The 18,509-nt window shown below is 33.9% G+C and overlaps 2 protein-coding genes across 3 annotated transcripts; one reads left to right on the top strand and one right to left on the bottom strand.

The window, feature by feature from the left end:
* Positions 1-1,026: 1,026 nt before the first annotated feature.
* LOC107798324 (uncharacterized) lies at positions 1,027-5,900 on the top strand. The gene is made up of 7 exons (XM_016621301.2): positions 1,027-1,230; positions 1,504-1,647; positions 2,795-2,893; positions 3,711-3,787; positions 3,912-4,020; positions 4,116-4,444; positions 5,529-5,900. Exons 1-7 carry the CDS (start codon positions 1,161-1,163, stop codon positions 5,619-5,621), a joined length of 921 nt encoding a protein of 306 aa, XP_016476787.1. The 5' UTR covers positions 1,027-1,160; the 3' UTR covers positions 5,622-5,900.
* A 138-nt stretch (positions 5,901-6,038) lies between these two features.
* On the bottom strand, positions 6,039-10,305 carry LOC107798323 (uncharacterized). Of its 2 annotated transcripts, none has more exons than XM_016621299.2 (7): positions 9,767-10,305; positions 8,317-8,554; positions 8,040-8,230; positions 7,519-7,754; positions 6,904-7,147; positions 6,651-6,758; positions 6,039-6,377 (listed from the first exon to the last, which is right to left on the bottom strand). In XM_016621299.2, the coding sequence occupies exons 1-7, from the start codon at positions 9,983-9,985 to the stop codon at positions 6,258-6,260; spliced, it is 1,356 nt and encodes a 451-aa protein (XP_016476785.1). In that variant the 5' UTR covers positions 9,986-10,305; the 3' UTR covers positions 6,039-6,257. The 2 variants fall into 2 exon arrangements, with proteins under 2 accessions (XP_016476785.1, XP_016476786.1); XM_016621300.2 differs by having other exon boundaries at positions 8,692-10,086.
* Positions 10,306-18,509: the final 8,204 nt, after the last annotated feature.

Raw genomic sequence — 18,509 nt, 5'->3', positions numbered from 1 at the left:
AAAATATTTTTAAGTGTTAAAATTAATTTTTTAAATAATTATTTACGTATTTGAATAGATGTACCGAAACTAATAATAAGTAATTGATGTATTTGATAGAAAAATATTGACAAGCTGTTATTTTGTTAAAATGACAAAAATATCCTTAAAAACTTTATAAAAGATTATAAATTAAAAAGTTTCTTTGTAGAAAAAATAATGAACAACGAATATGGAATGAAGGGAAAGTTAGAAAATTTATTTTGGGAAAAATATTTTGTGAATTAAAAAATATTATTAAAGATAAACTAGTAAAAACTTTGATCAAACTAAAACTACTTATAAACTAAAAAGTCATAAGTTGGAGGTGACCAACTTATGACTTATGACTGATTTTAGCTTATAAGTACTTGGTTTATAGAATATTTATCAAATGCGTAAATAAGCCAAAATATGTATTTGACCAACTTATAAGCTCAAAAAACACCCTCTTAGGACCCGTTTGACCATAGATTTTATCAAAATAAATTTGGGTTTTATTTGGCAAACACATATTTGACCATAGATTTTGCTTATATTTTGACAAAATTCCAAAATCAGCGGCCAAAATATCACTATGATATTTTTTAAAAATTGCTCCAAACTTTTGTATTTTATAAAAGAGCCCACCAATTATTATTTTATAACAATATTGTTTCGTTTTCTCGGTCACATGATATCGTATCATATAGTTCATTATAAAAATGATAATTTTGTATCAAATTTATTTATGTTCAGAACTATGATTTGCGATAATATAATGAATGTTATTGATAATGGTACTATTGAGTATTTGTGATAGTTTTTAGAGCTTGTGGGTATAAGTCATATTTTATATTTTTTTAAAATAAATTTGAGAAATATATTTTGAAAACTGACACATTTTCATTCTTCAAATCAAGTTTCACCTAAATTAAATTTTTCGGAACAAATTTAGAAATTTATGGCAACCCTTGCTTAAGATTAGTGCTCAAACTTTTTGGGCTTCACATGACCAGTCAAATCTTCGGAAAGCGTTACGAATAGCACAAAAACGTTAGCGCGAAACTTCAGTTGGCGCAAAAACCAGTGGTTCTCATTTATCGTCTCCATTGTTAAGCTACTAGGGTTTTGATCTTCTGCGGTGAGGTTCTCGGGCCGCCATGGAAGAAGTTAGGTCCAGCACCGCTTGGGTCTCTACTCACTCCTCTCATGTTACCGTTGATTTCTCAGGTTCCTTTGCATTCTCTCTATGTTGTTATTTACTACATTACTCCAATGCATTATCTGTCTGCATTGAATTAATTTTCGGTCTCAAATTAGTTAGAGTCCGTTATAAGAATCCTCCGTGTTCATTACGCTTTGTTCCGGAGCGAGGGCCTAGAAATAACTTCAATGCTCTGTTTTTATTTATTTATTTTATATTTTTTAGAGTCACGTTTAATGGTTGTTTAAAGTGGCCTGTATTTGATAAATAAGATTACATTTAGCATGTGTTATGCGCAGGCATTGAGAAGGTTGCTGAAACTATGAAGAATACATTGCCGAAAGTGGAGTGGGATTTTGAAGGGATACACTATTTTGATAACGGCCCACTCACTGTTCAATACTTGTTGGTCTTGGATACATTGAATTTCTGCTTCTGGCCAGGTACTTTAACAAGTTTGAATAAAGTTGTAATTTGACAAAGGTTTAATCTGTTATAGTTGTCTGCAAATTATTTTCTTTAACTGGGTGTACAAAGAAAATCTATAAAATGCACCATATCGATAGTCCGCGTCAAATTGGATAAAAAAAACCCGATTGTGGTTTGGTTTTAACTAAAAAAAGTCAAACTGAAACCAAACCAATCCGACATTACATTTATATAGCTTTTAAAAATATTTTATACATAAAAATATTTCTTGTAATGTAATTTATAAATTTTTTTAAAACTTTTTCATGATTTTATTTTTTAACGTATTATTTTAAGGTTGGACTTAATGTAGCAACTCAAATAAAGTTCAAATCAATACTAATGCTAACAAAAGAAATTCAATTCAACACTAGGATGACAGTGGGTTGGATATATATTTTTTGGTTTTGCATTGGTTTGTAATAAAAATGCATAACTTAGTTCATTTTTTTCCTTATTGTTTATTCATGTAATTTAACCGTACTTATTTTATCATGACTTATTACTTGTAGATTATATTCATTTTATTATGGCTTATTAATTAGCAATATTTATTTTATGTGATTTCATTATCTATATTATTGAATATTTTAGTACAATGCTATGTTATTTTCTTGGAAAATACATTATATAGTTGTATCCTACTAGGACTAAAGAAATATTTAGAGTACAAGTTATAAATTTTGTGCTATGAATACTTTACGCGAGAAACCCCCCGGAAAACCTGAAAAATTCGAGAAAAAATGAAATTGAAAAACCCGACTTTGTTGGTTTGATTTGGTTTATAGATTTAAAAACTCGACACCATTGGTTTGGTTTGGCAACTGAAAAACCCAAACCAATTCGACCTATGTACACCCCTAACTGTAGTAATACAACTGAATTTGCTTTTATTTGATTCTCTGTCTGTGTCGGAGTACATGCCAGTATTTGGAACTGCATTGGTTTTTCCAAAGCATATAACTTGGACATTTATGTCAATCAAGAAAGTTTTTAGTACAGAACCCTATTCATGATGCTTGATGCTGGGGCTTCACTAAAAAATCGTATGGCTGTTTTTCATTTCAGTTGTTTGATAGTATACTCTGGCCTAATGACCTTTTTGCTTACTTCTAACTGCAGATGAGGACCTGAGTTATGATCATCTGGCATCTGGATTGAAGGCTACTCTTGAAAGTGACAAAACTGCATTTGATGCTGATCGTCTACAGAAATATACAGGTAAGCAGGTTTCTTTGGATTCTGTTCTGCTATGCTTCTGTTCCCCACCCCTCCCGTGGGAAAAGCATTCTTGTAGGGGCACGAGACTCCTAGGTGTCCACTGATGGCGCTCAGGGGAATAAGAAATTCCAGAAATTATATGGTGCATGGGTTCTGTATAAGAATGTCCAGTGAACTGTTTCTCGATGTGTATACACGTGTGGTCTCTTAAGAATGCCAATGACTTTCACTCTTGCTTTTGAATACCTAACTGACGATCCAATCACTTTCAACCCAAATAAACTACCCTCTGTGGAGAATGCCTTTGTGATCATTAAATTTGAGGTCCCTACACAACTATTAGAAGTGAGGTAATCCAAGATTCAAAAGAGAAGAATCGATTTTGATTCTTCAGTTTGAATCTTCTTTTCTTGTTGAAGTAGCTCATTATATGCATGGACAAAAAAATTGTGAGAAATCGTAGTCTTTCTCTGAAATGATACTCACTCTCTTAAATCTTTAGTACCAACCTACAATTGTAAATTTGTTCATCATTCTAAAGGTTAAGGAAATGGAAAAGGATTTAGTTGATGCAGCAGTAGAGACGCATAAGATTAATAAAGTATTAGATGGATCATAACTGATGCTACAATAGAGACGCCTAAGATCAATAAAATATTAGAGCTCAGCACTAAAGTAATTTTCTAGAAAGCATCTTCAATTCTGCTTGTGTTTGGAAAGTCATGTGAAGCAACTCACATTTGCTATATATATATAAGTTTTCAAGTTCTGAAATCTTGTAGCCTTTCCCTGCTAAATTTCAAACACCTATTTTTAGGTCCTCAGTTAAGGAAAATGTTGAACTGGCCGAGACCACTGCCTTTGGAGGATGAACGGGTGCGCTTATTGCATGAGGTACACTTCTAATTTTTTCATTTGGTGTTCCATGCATTCTCTTAACGTTCCAGTAGTTTGCGGTGTGAATCAATTATGTGTTCTTCTAAGCTTGTTAACTAAGCTAATAGCTCTCATGGCTAAGGTTGGGCTTGAGCTTGAGAGGAGCTTTGGCGGAAAGGCATCTAAGCTTGTGGAGTCCTGCGACAAATCTGCTGCAAATCTTGTCGCTCTTATCGCTAGCCACTTTCCTGGTATCTTTGTTTTCTATAGTTTTCCTTTTACATGATACATTTGATCATTATTTCCAATGATAATATATTTATCTTTGCTTATTTTACTGTTGCAGGCTTCCGTGATCACACGGTGTACAAAGGCCACCAGATTTTCTTGTATAAAAGAGCTCAAATTTTTGCGGCTGATTTATGGGGTGCGTTTAAGGGTCAAGGATATGGTGATTTTGAAGACATAAGCTCAATAACCATATTTGCTGATTATATTGTTCCAGCTGTCCTTCAGCAGCTCGGAGTGCTGAGATATAGTTCATCCGTGGCCAGTATTATCAAGAAAAATACTGAAATTACCTCTGGCAGTGAGGAGGAGGTAGAACTCCGAGCCTGCTCTGTCTATGCTGTGGAGCAAATGAAGGAGTTGATCAGTAAAAAGACTGGGAAGCAGGTTGGTCTAGCTCATTGCTATTATATTGCTCTTCTCGTATCTTCAGTGGTCAGATTTGGTGATTCATAACTTATACTCGGCTGAAAGTCAAATTCTATAGAATGAGTATTTATTTATTGCATGTGTAAAGCTTGGTGTCTCTTATTGAAGGGTTGAATGGAAAAATGCGTACTTCTTGTTTAAGTCTATTCCATTTACTTCACGTAGAAGACCAATAATTTCCTGGATTCACAGATAGATGACTTCATGAAATAGACTAATCTACAGAGAAAATCATTCTTTCAGCTTTAATGCAGCTAAGCAGCTGATGTTAATAGAAATCCTGCCATCTAAATTGTTCATTTCGGATCATTAATGTATTATCTTTGATTTAAAATTTTACAAAATGGAGTAAAATACAATCTACTTTATATGGGTCTTTTGACTCTCTAATATATAACTATTGCCTATTGGAACAAGAAACCATAAATATGAGATGGCATCTTTTGTGTTCCTCCAAATTTTTGTCTTGTTCAGATCTGTCTCCTAGAGTCTTAATAAAATAAAGAAAGAGAGGAGAAACTAAAAAAAGTGGCTCTCATCCTTTGGCAATGCCTTTGTCTGCGCTGCTTGATACTTCTGAATCTGAAACTGTTTATAGTCCAGTCAACAGTAGAGTACAGCTTAGGTGCATGTTGCTGAATCATGATGCTAGTAGTGCACTTGATTATCTCATTGTTCAAGACTATTTAGCTTTTATGCTTGGCAAGTTCCAGTTAAGTTACAATCCTTATGTCATGTTGACCTCTTAAGTGTTGTATATCTATATCTCCCATTTAAATACAAGAAAGGATAAAAGGGTGAGTTACATGTCCAATGGCCAATGTAAGTTGTACATGAGCTGTGGCTCTATACCTGATTTCATTGTACAAGAAATATATAAGTAAGGCTGTTAGTGGTGTAACAGTTAGTCTGACATGTCAGCTGTGTTCTTTACTTGTTTATTCCCGTTTTGTGTGTATTCGAAACCGAGTTCCCAATTTTCCAATTTTCATTGATTGAATTTCATTTTCACTAAAATGTGACATCTCGTTTTACTTTCCAGGTGTTGAGCGTGGAGCTGGATCTTTGGTTATGGGCTTTTGGCATAAAATGCCCGTCTCTTCAACACCACAGGACACTCTCTATCTATTATTGACTACAGGAATTAAGCTCCATCTCCATTGCAGTCTTGCATTCAAATGACTTTTTTGGTGTTCAAGGAATTTTGACATTTATGCATCTAGGTGTAAGAGTGCAGGATTTATACAGGATTCTTTTCCCTCCTAGTGGTGCATTCACTTTCTTTAAAGAGTATGGAGGTCGAATATCAGTTATTTAACCTCTTTCAATCTCGTTAGATTTCTGTAAATTGACCTACATACAGATTTTATTTTCTTTAATGGTAAATGATGGCTGGAATGCATGACTTTTTGCTTAATTGGCCATCTTTGTCCTGGATTTTTTATTGACTTCGACTGTTTCCATGATTCTTTATGGTGGAGATATTTCAACGAGGATATCTTCTTTAGACCTCATTAGAATGATTAGTCCCACTATGAAGTTTTCCATGATATGATCCACAAACTACTTATGATCTCATTCTTAATACTGTGCGTGCTATTACATTTAAGATGAACATGTCTACATCTTTACATGTTTAGAAGGTCTAGTAGGGCATTATTCATCTCAGTTTTGCTTCTTTCTTCAACTTCGTCATATCTTCCTGCAGTAGATTTACATGCACATCCCCTGCTCAAGAAAGAGCATCTATGTTGCAGCTGCTCCCTTGTAGTTAATGGAGCGAGGGATTTTTGGTGATTGGCAGGCTTCCATCATAAGTACATTGTGGAATTCCTGGATTCCTCACAAGTCTTGGCCCAAGAGGCACTTTGTTGACCTTTGGGCGAATATCCTGCATCAAACAACCGATTCTTTTGGAACAAACCAGAACTTCCTGCTCATGAATACTGAAAATAGAGGAACTGATTTCTTAGAATCAGGTTTTAGGTGGATTTTGGATCAAGACCAAAATTGCTGCTTTACAGTTTTACACTTCCATGCCTAGTAGCCCGGGAGATTTAGCAATATCAAGGTTTGGAGTCACTAAATGATGGTAACCTTTATTGGACTTGTAGGTTGCAACTTTTATAATTTATCATGATTGAACTCTGAAAACTTCTAGTACCTGGTCAAATATAGCAGTTGGAATGGCAAGTGTGGCAACAGCATTGGGGGCATCAACAATTCCTGAAATCCTTCCTTCACAGGGACAGCACGAAAGTAGAAGATACACCTGATAGCCACCACCATCATTGTGGTCACAATAATAATAAGTATTCATAGTTACTCAAATTGCTTTCTTCTTCTGGATGTTTATGTTATGTGGTCCTGAAAATCTTCTGTTACAAGAGTAATTTTCAGTGAGAGATTCTTAATACCTGTTCTTTTGTGTAGCCAAACTTTGACAGGTAATCAATTGCATTTAGTACTGCACGCTTGTAAGCAACACTTGCATCAAGATAGTGCTGTTGTCCACTTTCATCTACGCTGATGCCCTCAAACACCAACCACTCTGAGAATCTTGGTTCCATAGGCCCTATCTCAAATATTGGGTTCACATGTAGCGGTGTGGGTCCCATAGGAGTAAGATATTCTTTCATTCCATTTCTTATGATTTCACACCTGATCCAAGCAAAAAGAAATAGGTAAATTTAACATCTCCCACATCTGTACTGTTAGCTTATAAAGGCAGAGGTGTAGCGCATAAGTTAGAAGAGCTCTTGATGCTATATGTGGGTACCTTAAGATGGCTAACATAGATGTAGCAACAGCAGCAATGTGAAAGGGGGGTTGCAGAGTAAAATTAGCCCAGAGTTATAAATAGAACCTAGTTCCAAGTTACTTGATATTGCTTGTAATAAAATGGTGCATATGATTTTATTTCCTGAGCTTACTGGTTGATGTAAAGGATCGACTCTGGTGGCAGTCAACCCCAAGGCAGAAAAAGATTATTTATTCATAACCATTTGTTGTTAATGAGATGTGGAACATACTTGAGCTCTAGGAAGCCACTCATCTCTATTGCCCCACAAAATGCTACTTCGCCATCGCCTTGAGAAAAATGCATATCACCAGTACTGAGGTTTGCTCCTTCTACAAATACAGGAAGGTATATTTTTGAACCTCTGCTGAGATTTTTGATGTCACAATTTCCTCCATTTTCGCGTCCAGGTATTGTTCTTGCAGCCTCATTGGCAATCCTATTCCACTCAGGAGTTCCATCTTGAATCTACATATAATTATGACTTGTCAGAAAAACTTGATGTGCTTAGTTTGTTCATTCTTCTCTCTTTTTTCATTTTTTTGCATTCTTTTATCAGTTTTCATATTGTTATGACTGGATTATATTCTGTTTCCTGGATGCACTAACTTCATGCTGCAATGCATTGATGCATAATTTGTTGTCTCTTTCTTTTATAGATTAGGTTTAGTTTAACAGGTAAATTACTGTTATGGAGTGAATGAGCCAATGAGGCCTCTCTTCAGTTTCTGAAACAATTGCAAGTGATCATACCTTGCCAAGAATGCACCCCTTTGTCGAAGGTAGGTTAGCCAATGGTCTTAAATGCAAGACCTCACATAATTTGAGAGACTGGGGACCGGTTTCTTCAAGCTTCCTTTCTCTCTCATTCCAGATATTGAGTAGTTCCTTTGAAGGCGCTGTTCCAATTATTCCAGGATGAACTAAACCAGGAAATCTTACACCTGTCCTTGAGATGTCCAGTAAATCTAATTAGGATTTGATATGTATATTTGTCCAGGCTATATTAGGATAAGGCTTGCAGCTTTACCTGGAATATGAGGTGAGTAGGCATATATCCCTTCGAAATACCAAATGGCTTTAGTTGCACAAGGGAAATGGTCTGTTAGAAATCCTCCACCGTTATCTCTGTCGAATATGGCAGTAAAACCCCATTCATCTCCGGGGAGAGGCCCCAAGTTGCATATTTCAACAGCAAGAAGGTCACCTGGTTCAGCTGGCTTTCCATCCGTGTCTACAACTTTTATTGGTCCACTAAGATAATGGACCTGCATGAGAGAGTTATGTGATTTAGCCTGAACTGATTCCAATTTTCAACTATTTATTTCGACCAGGGAGTTTCTGAAACTTAGGACTCTTTTGTTGGTTAGATTCACTGGATGTGGATAAGTTTATGCATACTTACAGTGGATAGATCAATGGTTTTTACATCAATTGCAGAGTTATTATCTTGAATAGCACCTGCTGTCCAATCAACCATCTCAATTCGGAACATCTCCCCGGTTTTAATCTTTGTTACAGGAGGTATCTCTGGGTGCCAACGATTGTGGAGAGGTAGCTTTTGTTCCCATGGCTTCTTCTTTAGGTCTATGGGGATTACTAGTCTTGGAGTTGGAGGAGCCATGGCGACTTTAGTGTTTTATGAAATTTTGAGAATGTTTACTTTCTTTACATGGCACTCACAGGGAAGCAAGTGACTATTGCGACTAAGGTTTCTAGATGACAAATGGGAGTCACATCTCTGTAATGGTCAGGGTCTGCCCTCTTGAAAATGACTAAAGATATTGGACAGACTTCACAATTGTATTCATCGTTAAAGAAGCGTGACCAAAGGATGATTTAGTATTTTTTCCTGAGGCAAGAGATTTAGGATATATTTTTTATGATGAAAGATATGATTTATCTTCCTACTAAACCAACTAGTTTAATCCAACCCAATGAACTTAGAACATGAAATAGCTCTTTCTAGCTTCAATAGATTTTGAACTTATAAAGCAAACAAGAGAATTTTTAAGGCAAAAACTTAAAACTCTCTCACAAAGAATTGCTCAGTTGATATTGATAGCTCCAGTTGGAAATCTCGGTAGTCAAAGCAATTTACACTCGTATTTTGGGCGTTTTCCTACTTTACAGGGGAGGATTCGATGCTTAGGTTTTGCCTTTGGCAAAGGCAAAGTCCCTGTCCCCCTGTTTCTTCATGTCTGATTCTTAAATTTAAGTGAAATATAGAAACCGCATCATGGAAATTCCCTAGTTTGGATGCTACGCCTTGGAATCCTAGGCTAAGCTTCATCGGTAACAAATTTGTTGCTCATTCTTGTTTGTGATGGGCAGGATGATCACTTATCATCACCTAATAATCCTTCTATCTATTACTATCACTATTAACTTGGTGTTCAACTTTTTCCTTTCACGTAAGTACTAGTACTAGTTCTAAAGGGGAAGTAGTAACACATAATTGAGTGCTATCAGAAACTCACAACAGACTGATCAGCATACTTGATGTCCTCGGCAGTGTATTCTTGTGTTATGCCGCCTCCACTAAAATCCACCATCTCAACCCTGAACACCTCCCCAACTCGTACCTCTGCTACTGGAGGTATCTCCGGGTGCCACCGGTTGTGAAGAGGTGGATTTTGTTCCAATGGCTTCTTCTTTAAATCTACCTGCACTACCAACCTTGGACCTATTGAATTCATAGCCTCTTTGGAGAGAGATCAATTAACTCTTTTCAAGCTGCTTATTTGAAAACAGTAAGCTTTTTAGTGGACAGCTTATTTTTTCACTCTTGTTCTGCCATTACCTTAATTAGCTGCATGGCATTTAATTTGTTCAAAGGCCATGATAGGTTAACTTAAGGACAGGATTTTTCCTCCAATTGGACTATTTGCCTTTGTGTCCTCACAACACAGTTTCTTTCGAAGATACAAAATCAGTACAAATCATGTCTTATTATTAGCCTTTATATTCCAAGAATATGACTGTCACCCAGATAAAGGTTCTGCAAGCAACATTAGCCACTCATCAGGGAATAATGCAAAATGTTTTATCAAGATTGAATTCTAGTTTAATGGCTTGATTTAACCCACTACTAGTATTAGTCTTTAGTACTTTAAGACAGTACATATTTTCTTTTTTCTTGCCGTGTCTAGATAAAGAGTACTCCCTGTATCTCATATTAATAGTTTCTAAAAATAGTTGCCTTAAATTATTTATCATTTTAAAAATTTTAGAGTAAATTAATTTTTTTTTCCTATTTTACCCTTAATATTAATTGTTCTTGAATACTACAAATACCTTAATTATGAGTAAGTAATAAAGGAAAAGAAATTATATTTTAAGACATAAATAAGATTTAAATAATTTAAAATCTTTTATATTTAATATTTTTTAAAGAACGTATAAAATAAAAATACGAAAGATAATATGGGACATAGGTGAGTACATGTTCAGGATGAACAGAGGTACAGTACTTGTTTTCCATGAAACAAAGAGAAGAAAGTGGGTTTCATTCTATCATCATTTTGAGGGTAGAAATAATGGCACAAAAGCTAATCCTAGCCCCAATTGCCTTTTGTAGAGGACCCCACATATCAAAATCTTTAGGATTTGCCAATATCTTTTGATGGCTTCACTTCACTGCAAATTTTTGGTTTTTGTCTGCCCACGAAAAAATGGTCCCTCTATGGCTTAACGTAGTCGTCCAGTACTTATCTTTGAGAGTACTTTTCCTTTTTCAGGATTACATATCTGATATGCGGTTGCTATGTCTTCAATCAAGAAGGAAATGACCTCACCATGTTCCTTAGTTTGGCTATATACTGCATTTTGATTGGCACACCTTCATTTGAACAATGTTAGTAGATATTTTCTACCTTGGTAGCCGGCCCTAAAAACCATATGTAGCTAGGGATTCCCTAGAGTCCGGATAAATACATACGAAAAACTATGTCCTTACTTCATTTATACCATCTACCGACAAATACACGAATTGCACTGGTCATTGTGCGGAATGCCCTCTAAGTTGGTCAAAGGAGGGACCAGAGTGCTAGCTAGCCAATCAATACACCAAAAATAGTAAGGGCACTCTACTCCAACAAGATAGGGCAACACCAAAGCTCGGCTTCTGGAATTTATATAGTGATTTGTTTTTGTGCAGATTAAGAACAAATAAAAGGTCAATTTCGGTGCACAAAACATCTCATATTTATGCAGGATCGGGGTTAGAATCGTACCTTAAGAGATGTGATGTAGATAGTCTATCGTAATGCAAGCATTAGTGATTGCTTCCATCACTCGAATTTGTAACCTAAAGGATCACATGGAAACAACTCTATCGTTACTCCAAGGCTCCCCTCGTTAAGGGCAAATCTACTTGAAAGTTTCTTTACTATCAACTATGCATGTTAACCAGTTGGAAATCACTCCAAAATAGGTGCTTCCTTTCCTCTCTAATCAGCAGGGAGATTTGCTACTTGCAAAAATTGACAATTCGATAGATGTCAATTGGCAACTTTCCTTTGCACTATGATTTACACAGATTTCCTTAGTTACCAACATCAATAACAGCTGGACTGATAAATCATGTGTTTATCAGATTGTTGGGACCCTTCCACCTTTGAGAAGGTGCCCCTTTCCTACATCTTCATAAAATAATCTCTCCTTGAATACGTTACATACTTCCTTTATCTTTACAACCTTGTCATAAAATTGTGTTAATTTTAAGTAGCTTCATTAATGGAAAAGTACACTAAGAATGAAACTATTATTAGTTTATTACCTTTCTCTAAGCTAGAGATTTTTTTTTCTTTTGCTCGAGTGGTCAAGAGCATTGGGCCAGCTTGAAATTGACACAACTCCCTCCCACCCAGTTCGGGCGAAATTGCAAGTCACCAACTGTGCAATCATGTGATCCATGAGAAAAAATCTCATGTTCTTGATTCCAAACGTATTTGAATACTGGATTGTGACGTAAATATAAAAGTGAAACTATCATCTATATCCATTTATAGGTAGCTTATTATAAAAATTGAGGTAGCTTATTATAAAAATTGATAAATTCATAAAATATTCATAATATTAGCTAACTATTACCAATATTAGCTAATTAGCTATTTGTAGCAAAAAAAAGTCAAAATTTTACTTTCTTTTGAGTGAGTATTATTAGAATAGATTGAGTACATCTTAATGAGCTTGAATCTCAGTTTTGGGATAATTTGGTGGTTTAAATTGAAAAACCGAAATAGAAGATGAACAAGAAAAAAAATATGTTTGATATACTGTGTATCATTTGTGTATCACATATATATCATATTTATATCAAATGTGTATCACATGTATATCCATGTACTAGTTTCTGCACGTGCTGCCTACTCATGTGGGAACTTTTGAGTATTGAACTCATAACTTTTCTTAGTAAAACAAAGAACTCGGTCAATGTTTTCCGAAAGCGCTTGCATACACAATCTAATTAAGCCACAACTCTTTCCATCATTCTTAATTAACTCGATACTTGGATCAAATGAAGTAGTGGCCTTTTTATATTTAATTGACTAAATTTACTTAGCACTTACTCGAAGAATGAGATATTGACTCAATATATATAACCCAATTATTTCTTTTAATCTTATATCTAATAAGGTATCACTTTTCCGAGATCCTTTCTTTAATATGCGGAAGATACAAACCCATCGTTTCTATCTTGTCATTCATATCATTGCTTAAATCAACAAATCAAAAATAATACAAAACGATCATATATTCACCAAGAATTTTGTGAGAGTTGAGATACAAAATTTAAATAAATATTTTATATTTCAAGTACTTCTCATTATATTACATACTAATAGCCTGTTTGGCCATTTTGTTTCTTGACCAAAAGTATTTTTTTTTGGTCAAAAGTACTTTTTTCTTCAAAGTTAAGGAGTTTGGCCAAGCTTTTTGAAGGAAAAAAGTGTTTTTGAGTAGAAACAAAAGCAGTTTTTGAGAAGCAAAAATACATAGCTTCTCCCAAAAAGTACTTTTTTGAAAAGTTCTTTTGAGAAAAATACACTTAGAAGCACCTTTTAACAGCTTGGCCAAATACTAATTGCTGCTCAAAAGTGCTTTTCAAGTTGATTAGCAAAACACAACTGCATCTCACCAAAAGTAATTTTCTTAAAAGCGCCTTTGAAAAAAACACTTCTCAAAATAAGTAGATTTTTCCAGCTTGGCCAAACATGCTATAAGTCTAGTATTGACTTTTAATTATAAATCAAACACCCTACAATTTTGATTATTCTAAGTTGCTTTTTCATAAAATTTATGTATCAAACTTTGCTCACTACATTTCATCGTCAAGTTAAAGACATTGCGATAATACACATTTCTTCTAAAAAGACAATGCTTTCATATAATGTCTTTACTCTTTAATTATAAATATCATTTTTTATGATTTAATTATGGCACAACAGTTTTAATGTTTAGATATCTTCCTTGCAGATAAAGTATTTCATATTATCTCATAACTTGAATGTCAATCCATACGTAACATAGTTATTTGTTAATTTAAAATTTATTTTATTTGTTACGGAGTAAGTAATTACAATGAGCATATATATCAAAGAGGTTGCTTTTAAATTTAAGATGCATTTTAATATCGTAACAGGTGTGGCATGTATTCTAATATTTTTGATAAATTGTTTTACAAAATTTACAAAGAGTAGAAATTCATAAATAAATACAAGTAGAATTAAGAAAGTAGAACCTGTTATTTTATCTCTTTCTTCTCAATTTACTACTTTGAAATTGTGTCGAATCATCACAAAATGAAAGTCAGATAGAACAAGCTTTTAATTTTTGAATTTATTTTAGGCTTGTGTCACCTCATAAAGAGTTGTGTTTGCCTTTGGCATGATGCATAACTTGAAAACCTTTTACCAACATGAATCATGAGAGGGACGTATTTTTTATTAAAATTGTATAGGTTCGGCTTTGTAACATATGCACCAAAAACTTTTGAGAAACTGCCTCCTTGCTTACCCTCTCTTTCCTTGAGGCATCAAAACAATAAAAAGATGGACAAAATCTTATTCGGTAGTTTACTGTTAATCTCAGACCATTTTTTTCATAGAGTGATCTGCTGAAAATTCTTGTGGAGGAGCAAGTGGTCTAAAAGAATTTCTGACCATTGTTAAAATTTATTGTAAACTGTGTAAGTTGTGAATTGAATGGTTATGACTGTTACTAAAGGGTACGAAGAGTTAGTATTATTTGCAGGCGTCTGTTTTTATAAATAGGGTAATTAGGTTTTAAGAAGGGTAATTTAGTAATTTAATCTTTTAATTAAGAGCTTCCCACTTTTAATATAATTAGTATCTATATTCGTGCGTTGCACGAATATCTTGTGTCAAATATTATAAAATCCGTAAAAAAAAATAGTATACTTTCAATCTCATAGTATATAAATAGAACTAAATATTATGGAATCACTTTGTTATATAAAAAAGTTACACAATTATATTTGCTCTTGCTTGAAATGGTTCATACAATCTTTAGTTAAAAAGCACACAGCAGTCTTATTGTGCCTCATCGATTACTCGTGAGTAATAAACTAACAAGGTTACAACTACTTTGTCGATCCTTTCCCACGTTATTTTCCAGCATAAGCGTAATACTTGATAGAGTTATACGAATTTATTTCTACAAGATATCATAATTAGTGATTCCTAGTTGACTTGGATTCTACATTTTGACATGGACTCTACAACTCATGAATATTTTTACATTTTTGTAGATTAATATTTTAGAGAAATCTAATCAATAAAGGATATCAAAATCGACCAACATATTTTGGTCAATCGATATTTAGCTATATGTTGATCTATCAACATTTAGCTTTTTAAACCTAGTACCTCTCGTCTTTTCTCCTTCATCTTTCCCTATAGAATTTTTATAAAAAGTTATTAGCTTGAAATTAGAATAGTAGTTCAGTGAAGAGAGAGAGAAAAAAAAAAGATCAAAGCGACTTATGCAAATTATATGTGAGCCGAAAAAAAAAATTAGAATAAAGCCCAGCTAAAAGGAAAAATTAAAAAGATATACTAAGAGATAACAACAATAATTTAAATCGTAAAAAATATCTGAAATCATGGATGGATCGGATATTCGGATGTATTAGTACATAACTACATAACTGGTGTTTGCAACATACGACCATTGCTTTAGTTAATATGTCTGTATTGATATGCACCTTTATTATTATACCCACCACAAACTTACTCTAAATTTTGGATATGTTGGAAGTTTACGTAAAATACAGAGTATTCCATCCAATAACATTTAAAAAGTAGTAGTAGAAAAGAAGATACACCTTGCATTAGGCTCTAACATCATGAACCATATGTGATAATTAACAAATAAATAATTAAATTAATTAACACCTGAAAAGAGAAGCAAGTTCGAGAGACGACTTGCAAGATAGTGAAACCTAGCTTCACAATTGTCCTCGGAAAACTTAATCAAGTGAAGCAACTGATTTTGTGAAGGGCATGGCAATCAAAACAAACTAAAACCGACATGAACAATAGAAAAAAATAGTAAGAGAAAGCAGTGGATAAACAAAAATCAAAAGAGGGAATTAACATTACGTGAGAAAGGAGAAGCAAGTAGTTGTCTTTCCTTAGTCTTCTATGGAATATATAGACGCCCGTAACCCTTTATCTAGCTAGTTGTGGGACGTGGATAGAAGTATTTTAATCTATATAGGATTGGTATAACTTTTGGAACCCTTTATCTAGCTAGTTGTGGGACGTGGATAGAAGTATTTTAATCTATATAGGATTGGTATCTTTTGGAACATTAATGTATTGGCAGGACTTTGGTTAGTATTAGAATTCAATGCAAATTTCTATTCGAAATATGTTCTCAAATTTACAATTATATCCAATAGTTATTTAGCCTTTGAATAAATATTTTAGCTATTGAAGGGCATAAAAGTCGATTAATATTTTAGGGGTATTTTTGTCGTTCGACATTTAGCGTAAATTATTCGTGTTTTTATAATAATATAGATATAGATACCTGTGTGTGAGATACATGCGTGATACATGTTTGATACATGTGTCGCAGAAGAATTTTTTGAACTCGATTTTAACTACGAATTTTGATACCAAATTAGTTTAAATCACTTCCAATCTTCCTCAAATTTTGTATCGTGACTCATCTATATATTTTTAATGAATTTCAACCATACCCATTGAAAAAAGTCCTTTTTTCTTAGATTATTGGAATCTTGTATATATATATTTTTTGTATTTCATCACTATATTTGCTACCTCATCCATGAATTTTCCTTTCCGTCTTGCATCTAATGTTGCTAATCATGCTTAAAAATATGGAAGGAGATCTTTGCGTGTAATTCTTGGAGAGAAATAACCCTATTTATTTGGATTTTTAATTTTTATATGTGTTTGACTAGTTTTGGTAAGTCTATGATTAATGACTAGATGTTGGTAAGTTTGGACTTATTTGGGACATTTATGTAAGATCCCCTTCGATTATTCTCTTTTGACACCAAAATATGATGTGCCGGTGATGGTAGGCTATAAACCCGTATTTTAGTCGCTTATTGCACTCTAATTTACTGCACTTTACTTATGTTGAACTTTAATTAGTAGTGTTTTATACTTATTATGTGTTTTATACCGTGTAGGAGTGATCCCGAGTTATTCAGATGTTACGGAGCAAATTCGAGCTATTTGGAGCTTTGAAGTCTGAGTAGAAGTCCAAGGGATTAAATCGGGATCGCGTTCGGGGTCGAGAATCAAGTCCGGATGTCAGAAATTGGAGAAACGAACTACTCTGCGAAAAATACACTGTCGCGCCGCATGGGGCGGCGCAGCTATGTAATATATGCCCAGAAAATAATTTTGCAAATGTTTTGGAATTCTCCACTACTGCGTCGCGTGGTGCGACACGACATGCGGCGCGGTAATACAAAAATCTTAGAGTATCCTCCCATTTCCGCTAAAAAAGGTATTTTCGTCCGGGATTTATTTGGGGGATAGTTAAATACACGGAAAAAAATACCATTTCTGGACTTTTGACATACCTTAGACCTAAGGAAGCTAAGGAGAAGAGAGAGAAGCAAGAGCACAAGGATTTCATCCTTCCTTCCTCACTCAAGATCCAGGTTTGGATTGTATTTATGTTTTCCTATATTTTTATTTCATTTGTGAAGAACTTCTCCATGTCTATGGAGTGGAACCTTTTGGGGTTTGATGGATTTGGTGTATTGATGGTTGTTTATGGATTATAACTCTAGTTTTATGTATTTAAATCGTTTTGGGAAGATTAAATTGTTGCATCTATGTTCACTTGTTCTTGTAATCGAGAGAGGCATAACTTGTAATATATTTACACTATTTTGTTGGTTGAGTTCATAGATTCTTCTAAGTAATCGAAAGAGGCTAGTTGAATCCTTGATTAAACCTAGTTAGGAGGATAATCGAAAGAGGTTCTCCTAAAGACCAATCCATTACGAATTCTTGCATATCTTCACCAAGCTTAAATTGGTTCATATTGTGAGGTTGAAACTTAATCGAGAGAGGAGGTTCTATTAAATAATTGTACTGATAATTAAGTGAATTCGAGAGACTCACTTGAATATTAGAAATGAATTATCTAGAGTTAGATCCCGAACAATTATCTTGCACCTATCCTATCAACCCATATTTTCTCCCTTTGATAACTTTCTTGCTTACCTTTGTTGTGATTGTCATTAGTCAATAACTTTAGATTCTTTGTTATTTGTAGTTAGAATTCATATATATATATATATATATATATATATATATATATATATATATATATATATATATATATATATATCTCTAATGTTGATCCTTCTGGATAGCAATCTATGTACAAACTACGATAATATTATTTAAATCTAATCCCTGTGGACACGATATTATACTATATTATCTTTGACTAGCAAGCACAATTTAAGTGTGTATTTTGCGCTCGTCAGCCGGCTGAAGGGCCAAGTAACTAAAGCAATAAAGGCTATAGGCTCAAAAATTTTAAGGCCTCATTATTTATTCATAGTAGATTCTTTAGTTAATTTTCTGCAAAAATTGTTTAAGATAATAAGTACAAAATCTTCATAAAAATGAAAGAAAACTATTTAGTCATGTGATTGATTGGCTATATTATCAATGCAAAAGAATTATTAGAAGATAG

This window comes from Nicotiana tabacum, chromosome 17 (assembly GCF_000715075.1).
Source record: "Nicotiana tabacum cultivar K326 chromosome 17, ASM71507v2, whole genome shotgun sequence".
Lineage (NCBI taxonomy): Eukaryota > Viridiplantae > Streptophyta > Magnoliopsida > Solanales > Solanaceae > Nicotiana > Nicotiana tabacum.
This window is presented reverse-complemented; position numbering and strand designations above follow the sequence as displayed.